The sequence below is a fragment of the Callospermophilus lateralis genome, chromosome 2, assembly GCF_048772815.1.
Source record: "Callospermophilus lateralis isolate mCalLat2 chromosome 2, mCalLat2.hap1, whole genome shotgun sequence".
Taxonomy (NCBI): Eukaryota; Metazoa; Chordata; class Mammalia; order Rodentia; family Sciuridae; genus Callospermophilus; species Callospermophilus lateralis.
This window is the reverse complement of record NC_135306.1, coordinates 129,638,397-129,651,519: the sequence shown is the minus strand read 5'-3', so window position 1 is coordinate 129,651,519 and position 13,123 is coordinate 129,638,397. Positions and strand designations below refer to the sequence as shown.

The 13,123-nt window shown below is 34.4% G+C and overlaps 1 protein-coding gene across 5 annotated transcripts in view; it reads right to left on the bottom strand.

Moving 5' to 3' along the window:
* The window catches only part of Mtmr2 (myotubularin related protein 2), an 81,977-nt gene that overhangs the window by 5,499 nt on the left and 63,355 nt on the right, over positions 1-13,123 (bottom strand). For 4 of the 5 annotated variants that reach the window (XM_076846495.2, XM_077108833.1, XM_076846498.1 and 1 more), the window contains 5 exons: positions 11,669-11,818; positions 10,758-10,946; positions 4,496-4,681; positions 2,337-2,543; positions 444-536 (listed from right to left, as the gene is read on the bottom strand). In XM_076846495.2, the coding sequence (XP_076702610.2) occupies positions 444-536; positions 2,337-2,543; positions 4,496-4,681; positions 10,758-10,946; positions 11,669-11,818 (825 nt within the window). The remainder of the gene's footprint in view (positions 1-443; positions 537-2,336; positions 2,544-4,495; positions 4,682-10,757; positions 10,947-11,668; positions 11,819-13,123) is intronic. The other variant, XM_076846496.2, reaches the window with a different exon arrangement.

The window sequence follows — 13,123 nt, the reverse complement described above, 5'->3', positions numbered from 1 at the left end:
ATAGTTAAAGGAGGTATATCTGTCACCTACCTTGTAATAATTTCTATCTGAACATATTTTTTTTCCTTAAAATTGTTAAAATTACTAAAATAGGATTTTATTTTGCTTGGGCTACCTAGCATATTTATTCACCTTCCTTAGTAATGTATAGAAAAGCCTCTGTGTGAGCACACTACTATTTTTAACACTTTTGTTCATAGCAAAGGAGGAAACTTCTCAAATTATTAATGCCACTCTCTGAATAGCCAATAGAATCAAAATTGTAAAGTGTTTAATATTATTCCCAAACAAAGACATTTATGTGTCAATAACAGCTTTATCACTTGGAAAGATTATAAGGATTTCTCTTTCATGTGAACTGTAAGATAATGATGACTAAATTTCCCAACTCTGACTCTGAGCTTAAAGGAGATATGTAAGAATGGATACCCCAGAGAAGCTACCTGTCTTGTCATTTGCCACACACAGTCAATAAACTGAAGGAAAACAGGTGATCTTTCTGCATCTGCATGGTTCTTATCTCCATGGCCAACTCTCTGAAGCAAAGAAAGTGAAATGTTAAATGTAGGAATTTTTAATGGAAATTATTTTCCAACAAAAGTAATATTTGGTCAATATTTTAAACTTCAGAAACATTTTTTAAAGAACACACTGCAAAGGAAATAGAAATCACCTTAATTCCAACCAAGCAGATATTTTTATTAACGTTTTGATATGAACTTCCAGATTTTTTTTCTGACATGAAATGCTATGACAGGGATTTACCACCTTGTTTAGTAAATGAAACCTAGATCCTAAAAGATTCATAATGGAATGAGTAGTCAGACCTCCAAGGCTAGATTTTCATTTGGGAGATTTACTTTCCTCTAATAAAGAACAGTTACTTTGTACATTGGTTTCAGAAAGTACCCCTATTAAAAATACCTTGGCCAGTAAATAAAGAGTACATATCTCATCAGGAGGAACTACATTAGCACAAATTTTTTCAAACCTTTCAACAGTACCTGCCATCCACCCTGCATTCATCTATATGGTTTCTCAGTTCTTTCCTCCTTTGAGGCCCTTTTATACAGATGATTCAAACAGAACCCTGCTCCATATTCCAAAGCAGGGGTTAATTCTAAAAGTGTTGCCTATAAATTTATGGGGGCCTTGAGGCCAAAACTTTTCACAATAAAAAAGGTATTTTTATTTACTTTCTCCAATATGTTGGCATTTGTACTAATGGTGCAAAAGTAATAAAGGATAAAACTTAAGTGCCTTAACAGGAATCAATCAAGGCAGTAGTGCCAAACTACAATAGTAATCATTACTGTCTTAAGTTTTTAGAAAACTGTTATCTACTAAACTGAGCTTAAAGACTTTCCTGATAAAATCAGTGATGGTATTAACTAAATCAGAAGGTTTTGAGAATAATTGTTAGCCTACATTAACCATGTCATTTGACAAGCAGATCTTTGCTTTTTTATAGCACCATACTTTGGATTCACAGGGCTATTTAGTCCAATTGGGAATGCATGGACCCTAAGGTACTTCCAATTCTGAAATTTAGCAACCTAAAAATAAAATTTGAATAACACAGAAGGCTCAAAATCTTGTTATTTCCATAAAAGTATCTGTGATTTTCATATATATGATCATTATAGCTTCAGCACCTCATAAAGATAATAAAAAAGCTGTGTTTTATTCCCAACTTTTTTTCTCCTTTAAGAATAACTATTGTCTTTTGATAAGTCTAGAAAAAGCTACCTGCGGGGGACTGAAGCTTGGAGGTGAGTAAAATTGCTCCCCCCTGAGGGAAGGTGAAAGAATAGGTGATGCCAGCAAGCCATTGAGATGATTATGTTAAGATTTGCATTCATACGGATATCCTGCTGTCCACCTGGGCCTGCTACGGGACTCCTGGAAAGTTCCCATTGGTTGGGGAAGTGCGGTAGGAGGGAATTCGGGAGGAGGACCTTCCTCTTGGGATGGGGAGAACGCAGCGTGGGTCGATCTGCAATCTTCCCGGACAAGTATGCATTGGCGGCAGTTTCAAAAAATAAAGTTTGTTCCTGCTTGAGTGGCTCGTGATTTTGTGCCCAGCCAGACTGCGGCAATATCAGTTTCACAAAATAAAGTCTGTTCCTGCTTGAGTGGCTCGTAATTTTGTGCCCAGCCAGACTGCGGCAGCTAACAACCCTGGCTCCATGTTGTAGTCACACTTAAGATATCCTAATACTGTTCTAATACAAAGCATATGAGGAGTATGCCCCACTGGATAAATGATCTGTCTGGGACTATTATTTTAACAGGCCTTACATGAGATGCATCATGAGTCAAGGTTCATTACTCACTAGTTGAAATCTATGTCCAAAGCTTAGCCACTCTTTCTCCACAAGGACTTCAAATCCTCGTATTGTGCGATAGTATCCATCCAACATAAGCATGGCTAGGGAAGTTAGCTGAGCTGTGCGATCCCAACCATCACTGCAGTGTACCACCACAGACGTCTTCCCTGACTCTACCTTGTCAGCAATCCGAAGAGCCCCTGCAAGAATAAGCTGGAAAATATATTTTCTACATGAAATTTTTAAAAAGTAAAATACTTCTAAAATTTTTTACTAATAATGTAGTTTTCTTGCAGATATCAACATGGGGAGAAAAGAACAAGTAACCCTAAACAGAATTTTTGTACATGGTAAAATATGCATAAATTTGATTTTAAAACTAGAAAATCTTATATTTTAAAACAATGCTTACTTAACCACATACCTAACAGGAATAAAACTGGATCTTTTCTAATATTCTATAGAATTTGTTAGACTATAAAGATTTATATATCATATAACACAAAATTAGCACTTATAAACTTTAGAGTAAGCTACTTTAGTAAGCATGAAAATTCTCATCAGATTAACGTTAATTTACCTGGTATCTAATTTCGGCCCTTACTTTGATACATATGCAGAAGTTCTCTGCAAAATAAAGTTATTTACTTGGAAAAATCTTGGGTGAAAAATCAAACAATCAGATGTAGCCAAGAAAGCCACAAAAACCATCCTTAAAAGTGGATAATACAGCATTCTCTGCAGTGACTGTATAATATCATAATTAGAAAAAAATCTGGCATCACAGAGATCAGAATAAAGAAAACATTTACTAAACTTGGGAAATGCCATGAGATCACTTTCAACATAATTATTAGGCATATTCTGGAAATGGGGCACTCTAAAGCAATCTCAATCCTGACTAATCAGAGTCATTTATGACCATTTAAAAAAACACATGTAAGTATATGGCCCAATTTTCCAACAGCTCTAATTCACTGTTTTAAATAAGTCACCTGTATTTCAAATGTATATGCACACATAAGAATCATTAACCCAAATCCTTAGTTAAGACTGATCAGGAAGGACTATCCAGAATAATAGCTTCATAAACAATCATGGAGTCCCTAACTATGTGGCAGGCACTGCTCTAGGTGGGAAATAAAGCAGTGAAAAAAACAAAGAACCTGTTTAATATTAGAAACTGAAATTCTACTTGGGGGAGTCCAGACAAGCACAGAAAAGACAGATATCCATAACTGAAAAATCTCTGCAAGGGGATATAAAGAGTACTAGTAGATCTGTTATTTTGCATTAAGTATTTGGGAAAGGCCTCTCTGAGAAGGTGATATTTGAGTAGAGATCTGAAGAAAGTGAATGGTAGGTAAGCTTGCCTGTGTGAGGACTGGCAGAGGAGAAAGTCCAATCAGACTGTTATGTCTTTAACCCTTAGGGAAACTTGTTTCTGTTACAGCCAACCTTTTCGAGAGAATGTTGTAGCTGGTAATGAAAGGCCCTGATGTTACTGAGATTCACACCATACCTGAAAATATATAATTTTGTTAACTAAAATAGTTTGGTGCTGCAAACATTAAATTGGCATGTTGGGTAAATTAGTATTCACATGATACTCTCCAAGGGATTTAACGCCCAAATAGTATCCTTCATTCAACTACTATACCTTATTTCTCTGAGCAGGATGACTTTAACCTCACATCATACAACAAGTATTTACTAGGTACCTATTCCTTGCTGTCCAAGTTCCTCAGGGGACAAAAAGGAAATATGATTTATTCAGTCTAGGTCACCTATTGTTTGACCTAACAAAAGCAACAGGGTATCACCTAATTAAATGGAAAGGAAAAGGAAAATGTGGAGTTCAGAGAAAATGGAAATGGATATAATCTACAAAGATTTCATGGAAGAAATGATAAATGAACTGGATCAGAAGGATGAATAGAATTCAGATAGGATCAGAAAGAGGGAAATAAGAAGTACAACAAAACCCAAAGCACAAGACAGGAAATGTAACTCATTCAACAAACATCAAATTTAAAAGTATCAAAGCAGTTATCAACTCCTCACTGTTCAGAAAGACATTTTTATGCTGATTTCAATTATAAAAGCTAATACAGACAAAAGGTTAGAGAAAGTCCTTGTTTGAGAAATAGTAACACATCACACACCTTAATATGTTCTAGCCAGTGAGTAGATTCCAAGTTAGACAGCCAGTGAGTTTCCTCAATGTTGGGGTACACAATCTCTTTAAGTTTTCGTAATGATTCTCTCATGACATGAATATTGTGGATATCCAGAAAAACTAGTTCTGCGTTTTGATAAGCATCTTCACTTTCATAACCTCCACCTTTTGCCTGAAAAGAGGCACAGATCACAGGATATCATAAATGAATATATCCATTATCTGTGGACATCCATGAAAAAGTTCCATGAAATACCTCAAAACATAAAAGAAGATACACATTACTGGTGCCCAGGAAAACCTCATGGGAGAATGTAAATGATTGGATGCAACTTAGCACAACCATGCTATACCTCATGTTCTTTGTAAAACAAAAATATGTATTTACCATTCCTTAAGTGGCAGTTATAAATATTAAATGTTAAACTTAGGTATTTGAATGTTTAAAAACACTTTTTCCTACCAATATTTCAAATTCTATCCTAACAATTACTACAGAAGACTCTCCTTCATACCTACTAAAATCACCAGACTTAAGTTCCATGTGCAGCAACCCCATGTGTGGCTCAACCATGCTACTTTACCTCCCTGCCTCTTCACATCATTTTAATCTTAATATCTGCAGGATAAATTATAACAGCTTATTTTTAAATAAGTATAAAGGTATAGGATTCACATCTACAAAACAGAATGAGAAAATATTTGGTGTTTTTCAAAATAAGCTATAACTGGAAAGGAGAACCTAATTTTTTCTGAACCAAATAATTATGACTAAAACATGATCCTATCTTCCACCTAACATGTATAAAATTTCACTTCTGAGAGCCCCATAAGAAACAAAAGTACTAGAGAAGCCATTGTAGTTATATAAAATTAAGTGATCATGACTTAAAACTTCATAATTCATATCTCTAAAAACAACAAAACTCACCAATTCCTAACCGACATATTACCAAAAGAAGAGAAGTTCAGATTTCTTGACACTAACAGTCTAGGAAACAGTTTGGATTCATGATTAACACAATTACAAAATTAGCAGTGTTTCAGTGGCTACCTGGTAACAAAGATTACTTCTGAAGAATGGGGATAAGACAGGATGAAGGTGGAGAGACTTCAAATCAAATTTTTTGAAGCAATTTTTAGAAAGATGGCAGTGGTGGCAACTACAAAAAATCTATAACAAAAATACAGAATAAAAATGTTCTGGAATCAGATGTTGTTTTGGTTATATAACTGTCAATACACTAAAGAGTATACTTAAAAAGAGTGCACTGTATGATAAAGTGAATTATATCTCCATACAACTGTTAAAAAAAGAATAACTAAATAATAAAATTTAAAAAAAATTTTAAAGATAACTTAGTGACAGTGTATCCCATCAAACTCCAAAATGCCAACAGGTAGAACAAAGGAAGGACAGCCACAAGGTCAAGCTGCTTATCGGTACACAGGAGTAAACAAAAGAAAGCAGTGGACACATGGAAGATAAGAAAAACCTAAGAGTATTTGTTTTGTTTCTTTGCTTTGGTTTTCTTTTAGAACTACAGGTAAGCACAATAGGTTAATTTCCCAAGTGCATCTGAAATTGAGAGGAGTCTGTTCATTTAACAGCTGATAAACACAACAATAGAGGTAAATTTAAGGGCCAGCTCTATCTAGCCCTCATACACTCTTGGATCTGACTGGCCATGTATCCCTTCAGCTCAAAGCATAATGAAAATTGAGCAGGACACAGGCAATGAAAAGAAATCTGGATAAAAGTGGGCAGGAGGACAGTTAGGATTAGGAGGGCCAGAGGTGTAGGTGAAGAGTAGGAAGACAAATTGGAGTCAAGAAATACTAGGATGTAAGATTTCACATTTTTTTAATGCTGCAAAAAAAAAAAGAATGCTCAGTGAAATGAGCACTTTAGACTTCAGGGCATGCCTCACTTTTGTGTGCCATCATCATGTATCTAACTTCCCTTCTGAAAGTTCAGGACAACTAATTTCACCTTAAAATGAATAGCAGGAAGATGACTGATATATAAGATATCTAAACATATAAAGAGGGCTGGGGATGTGGCTCAAGCGGTAGTGCGCTCGCCTGGCATATGTGCGGCCCAGGTTCCATCCTCAGCATCACATACAAACAAAGATGTTGTGTCCGCCGAAAACTAAAAAAATAAATATTAAAAATTCTCTCTCCCCGCCCCCGCTCTCTCTAAAATAAAATAAAATAAAAATATAAAGACTGAGCAGCATTCATAATATCCCTACAGACAATACCACATAAAACTAAACCATCTATCTTCGTGTAAGCTAAAGACATTTTTAAAATAATACCAGGCATGAAAACAACATAGAATTGAAAAACCTCAAATAAATTACAGAAATTTAGGAACAAATGATAAATAAAATATCACTATAGAAATAAAAACTAAAAGGAATACAAGCTCCGCTGAAACAAATGAGTGAAAAGGAAAAGTCTTAAAACCCCCCAAAAACATCAAAAAAACAAAAAGAATTAAAGAGAAAGTAGCAAATGATGAAGTAAGTAAAGAGTAAACACAAATTTAAAAGGTATACCTGAAGAGCCATGTCAAGAAAACCAAATAAATATTAAGAATTATAATTAAAATGTGAATTTTTAAATATTGAAAATTACAAAACAAAATAGCAGACAAGTATACCTGAGAATACAGACGCAAAACACCTAACATTAACACATAATCCGGGATAGGGTGGGGGATGTTGTGCAGGAAAAAAAAAATCCTTTGGATATTCACACAAAATCAGTGACTTAGAGAATTTTTTCAAACTTGTTAAAACATTATGCCAAAAGAAAATGGAATAATGTATTTCAGGTACTCAGGAAAATCAACTGTGAGCCGTGGACTATATATATAATAAAAGTGATTTTCCATTATTTAAAAAAAAAATTCTATCAGCAAGCAGCTTAGAGAATGTTGTTCCCCTGCACCCTTGCTGAAATACTAGAGAACAAACTTCAGAATACCCCCCAAAATGGGAGGGACTAGAAAGACATAAATAGAAAAAAGTGGCTACATTGGTTTTAACATCCTTATCCCTCAATATCCATAGAGAACTGACTCCAGGATCCCTCAAATCCATGGATGCTCAAGTGTCTTACATAAAATGGCATGGTATTTGCAGATGACCTGTGCACATCTCCTGTTCAGATGACTTAGTATCTAATTAAATATTAGTACCTAATGTAAATTCTAAGCAAATAGTTGTTATGCTGTACTATTTAGGAAATAATGACAAGAAAAAAGTATACTTATTTGATATACACGCAACTTTAAAAAAAATATTTTCAGCTGGGCACGGTGGCACACTACTTTAATCCCAGCAGCTCACGAGGCTGAAACAGAGGGACCAAAAGTTTAAAGCCAGCCCAGCAACTTAGACCCTCAGCAAGTTAGTAAGACCCAGTCTCAAAATAAAAAATAAAAAAGGCTGGGGATGTGGCTCAGTGGTAAAGCACCTGTGAGTTCAATCCCCAGTACCAAAAGCCAAAGCAAAATAAAAAAACAGTTTCAAATCTGTGGATGTAAAATCATTAGAAACAGAAAGATGAATGTATACAGCTAATTACAGAAACAAAACATAGAAGGGAAAGGTCTGTGTATAAAAGTGAAAATATGTAAAGGCTATATATTGTGACCATACAGATATAATTAATACAAAGTACCTGTCCACTGAAAAGACCTAGAAACAGAACCAAGCCAATTAATAAGTGAGCATCCTTAGCAACAGATCATGATTTGAAATACCATTTCCTACCAACAGAAACCAGTACTTCTTGAAGAAATGATTCTTCCCATCTGGGGCAGAACATATACAAGATTTCCTGATGAATTTGGTATATTCAATAATACCAGACAGCTTCCTGTGTCAGCTAGCTTTTTGTTAGTATAACAAATATTTGAGATAATTAAATTATAAAAAGTCTACTTTGGCTCACAATTTTAGAGGTTTGACTTCATAATCAGTTGACTCCACTTCTTTTAGGCCTGTGCTTAGGCAACACATCATGGCAGGAACACATGGAGAAGCAAAACCATTTACCTCATGGCAGGCAAGTGAAAGAGGAAGATGCCACAGTTACACATTCCCTTTAAGGACATGCCCCCAACTATGTGAAAACCTACCAGTAGGCTCCCCACTTCTTAAAGCTAACCCAGCAACTTAGGCCCTCAGCACCTCCTAAAAGGGCTTTGGGTTAGAGACCAAGGCTGAACACATGGGGCTTAGAGGGACGGACACGTCTCCAAACCATAGTAATTACTAACTCAGAAGATAACTTGAAAAGGCTGCCTCTGACCAAAGATGAGAAAATTTTTTACTTCAAAAAAGTATATTTGGAGGAGTAGGGGGGATAGGAAGGGCAGCAAAATAGAATAGACAATAGGATTGATGTATGTACATTCCATGTATGTATTATATGTCAAAATACATTCTGCTGTCATGTATGACTAAAAAAAAATAAAAATAAATCGTATGGTAAAAAAAAAAGTATATTTGTTGGGGCTGGGGATGTGGCTCAAGCGGTAGTGCGCTCGCCTGGCATGCGTGTGGCCCGGGTTCGATCCTCAGCACCACACATGAACAAAGATGTTGTGTCTGCCGAAAAACTAAAAAATAAATATTAAAACTCTCTCTCTCTTTAAAAAAATATATTTGTAAAAGATTAGAAAATGCTAACTATAAATACATGAGTTCACAGTGATACTTTAATAACAGAACACCACCATTTTGTAACCATCAGTGTTTTAATGTATCTAGGCACTGAGCATCAATAGCCGATAATACCCCATGTGCCTCATGGTGTACCACCTATAGTCCTGCTAAAGGGTCTGAATCTAAATCTGAAAAACCTCTGGATTCATTTGACAGAAATTCAGGGGACCAGAAGAATGATGGACACATTATGATGCAACCAGCCAAGTGTGGGCTGTGAGAAATCTACAGATAAAATATAAGGAATACATGGGTAAAGGGAGGACTACAGATTAAGAAACTTATTGAGTAAATATTTTAAAAGGTAAGACTAAAAAACAAAGTCTATGGATGCATAGTTTGGGATAAAAATATAAAGAAATGTATAAAAATAATTATTTGAAAATTAGAGTCATTACTTTTGTCAGGAGTAGAAGGTGAAATTGGAACAAAGCATTCATGTAAGCCTTAATGAGGCTGAAAAAGTTTTAATTCTTGACATGGGTCATGGCTACATAAACTTGTCATATAGTAATTCATTAAGCTACTACAAATAAAAATGTGTTGTAACCTTAGTAAATAAGGGTTTATACTTTCATCAATTAAAACAGGGATCTGTGCACAGTGAACTACGCATAGGGATGCTTTTTGATAACATTAAAGAATTTAACATTTCACCCTGCCAACTTTTCTGTTCTATATTCTCCTCTGATCCTAGAGAAGGATCCTAAGTCTCATTCCTGTTTATCCATGGCATAAAACTTAGGAAGGACTAGCAATTACTCTAAGAATATATACCAGTTCTTGCACTAAGGGTTTCATTTACACATTATCTCATTTTATTTTTATGCCCTATAACTGAGGAATTTATGATTTAGGAGGCCATGCTCTTCCTTGTTTCCTTTAAGGAATATATTTACAGTTTAATAAAGAATAGCTAGATCTCACAATGCTCTCAAAAAGCAAAGCAGAATGAAAATAAGAACATCTTTCACAATTTAATTAAAGGGTTGATTGTCCAATCACTGTTCCTAATAGCAAAAAAGCAAGCAAAAAGCTTAAATAGCCAACAATGGTTTGGTATAATTGGTTATTGTGGCTTAAAATGATATTATAGATTAATTTCTACTACCTAGAAATATACAGTGTTAATTTTTAAGAAAAGGAACTAAAATTCCAATTTGTTTCAAATATACATGCATATGTATACACACTGGTCTGGAAGTATAAGCAAAGTTTAGTGGTGTTTCTCAGTTACCGAGTTGGTGGTGTTCAAAACTATTTTCTTCTTTTTGCATATCTGTATTAACCAATTCTTCTATAATGCATATAAATGACAATCTTAAAAAGATTAAATAACGACTAAAAATCACATCATCAAATAGAAGAGCCAAGATTAGAAACTCCCTATTTACCACTGAAGAGCCTGGTGGTTTTTTACTTTTTACTACATGGGCTCCTGTCAAATTCATCTGATTTAAGAAATGCACAATTACATTCTTAATTACTGAAAGACAATCTCACCTTATTGGCAACAGCATTAACACTTGGTCGGGCATCAAATATAAAGATTTTGTGAGACTGGGCATTGGAATCCATGATGGCTTGAAGGTATTTTTCATCATCTTTGTTTCGCTTCCCACTCACTCCTACCATGGGCTGGCTACATCGAGTGATTGTGGCTTGACTTTCAGGATGAATCCAGGATAAAACCTTAAAGGTGAAAATGGTAACACACTCTTTATATGCTTCTGTTTTTAATGTTTCTTTAAAAACAGTCCTCTCTGAAGCTCTGCTTTCCAACTGAATCCAAAGCCTCGCCATAAAAGGACAGCTCACAGTATCCAGAAAAATTATTATCTTTCAAGCCAACTCTGGCATGTGCAAAAGTTGGTCTAATTCTTAATCACATACTGATTTATGTAAGTCAGTTTATTGGGAGGTGCAGTTTTATAAGAAAATACATTAAAACAGGACTAAGTAAAGACTCCTTTTAAAGTTTTTTTTAAATCAGTGAATCTGCCCAACTCTGAAGTCTTCAGAATCTATGAAAATTCTGAACCTAAAATAATTTGAGATGATCTTTCTAGACCCAGTTATTCATTGTAAACTTGTAAAGTTTTCTTTCTTGGTATTAATGGAAAAGAACATTTATCATTGTGACTAAAGAATATATAACACAGAAACAGTGAGTAATACCAGAGCAAACATTTTCAAGTTAAGAACTACGAAATTCTGTTTTCATTTTGCAGTTTTATTATTTAAAATTTAAATTAACAGATTTCATTTTATTAAATAACTCCATCTCAAGTATCCCTATTAAGTACTTGTAGCCATTAGTTATTTTTATTCTGCATCCAATTCCCCAATTCATCAATCTCAGCATGAGGTAGAATATTAAAACTTTTGCAGTGTCATCAAAGCATCATACTTACTGGGATGCGGCCCCTTGACCTAAAGGATGCCACTCTCTTTAATTCTTCATCAGGAATATTTGATGGCACAACCAACAAGGCAGGGTATGTATCACAAAGTTCATATCGTTCATTTATTTTAGTTATTCTCCAGCTTTCATTTGGAATTCCCTACACATGAATTAAAATATAACACAAATTAATAATTGAAAAACCCAGAAGTAGCCATCATTTTCAAACTCTCATACTTCCACTATCCATCTCTGAAACTACTAAAAGAGCAATGTGCCTATGGTGACCATGCTTTTAGGATGAGACATTCTAATGTAGGGATCTGTGTTTTTTGTAGCAAAATGTTAATGTTAATTAAGCCATTAAATATAGTATAATGTGTGTCTGTGTCAATAAAGGAAATAAACTACAAATGTTCCTTGAGTCATACCTAAATGAAAACATCCTCCTCAGTTACAATTAGAGTTAATTTTTAAATTATATTCTTCCAATTATCTGATAACTACAAACACATTTCTCTGTAAGAAGTGAAATCTTTATTATAACTACTCTGGACAATTTTCTCTTCAAGAAGTAATAGTCTCTTAGCAGCAGAAACCCAATTTTAAAAAAAGTTATTTTGATATTGGAAAAAAAGATAATGGTGAGGAACATGGTTCTGGTGCTAGACTTCCTGAATTCAAATCCTAGTTTCCATGCATACTAGTTGTGTTTCTTTGGGCAGATTACTCAATGTTCTGTACCTTAGTTCACTCATATGCTATGCAGATAATATTAGTAACTACCTAATTATGAAGATGAAATTAATTAATATATACAAAGTACCTAAGAAAAGCCTAGCATATATATATTTGTGTGTGTATGTGTACACTCACAGCACACATGCACACATGTTGTGGTAAATAAAAGTATTTTTTACTTAATATTTACAGAGCACAAACTATAAGCAGAATACTCTCTTAAGCTTCATTCATCCATTTATTCATTCAAGAGATATTGTCTACTACATGCCAAGCACTGCTACATCCTAAGGATACACCATGAGAAAACAAATGCAGTGCCTTCCCTCTTGTTGTATGAAAAATTTCAAGGAAATAAGAGAGATTATTCCTTCAAAAGCTGCTAGTATTGGTGAAGAATTAGAAAGTGGTTTTAGCATAGAAATGGTAGATAGAATAAAAGGGGCAAGCAGGCATTAGTAAATATTATCAAACTGAATCAAAGTAGGACAATAAGTATATGAGAAGGCTACCAAACAGCAGTTAAATTTTGATCTGCATATAAAATAATATAAAATATGATAAATTAATGCCAAAATGTAGAGGGGTTAATCTTATTATGGTTACTGACAAAAGTAAATCAATGGTGGCTTTTAGCACATGAAAATAGGAAGTATACCATGACTTCTGTGAAAATGTATAAAATTTTCAAAACTGTATACGGAGGTAAATTATAAGAAATACT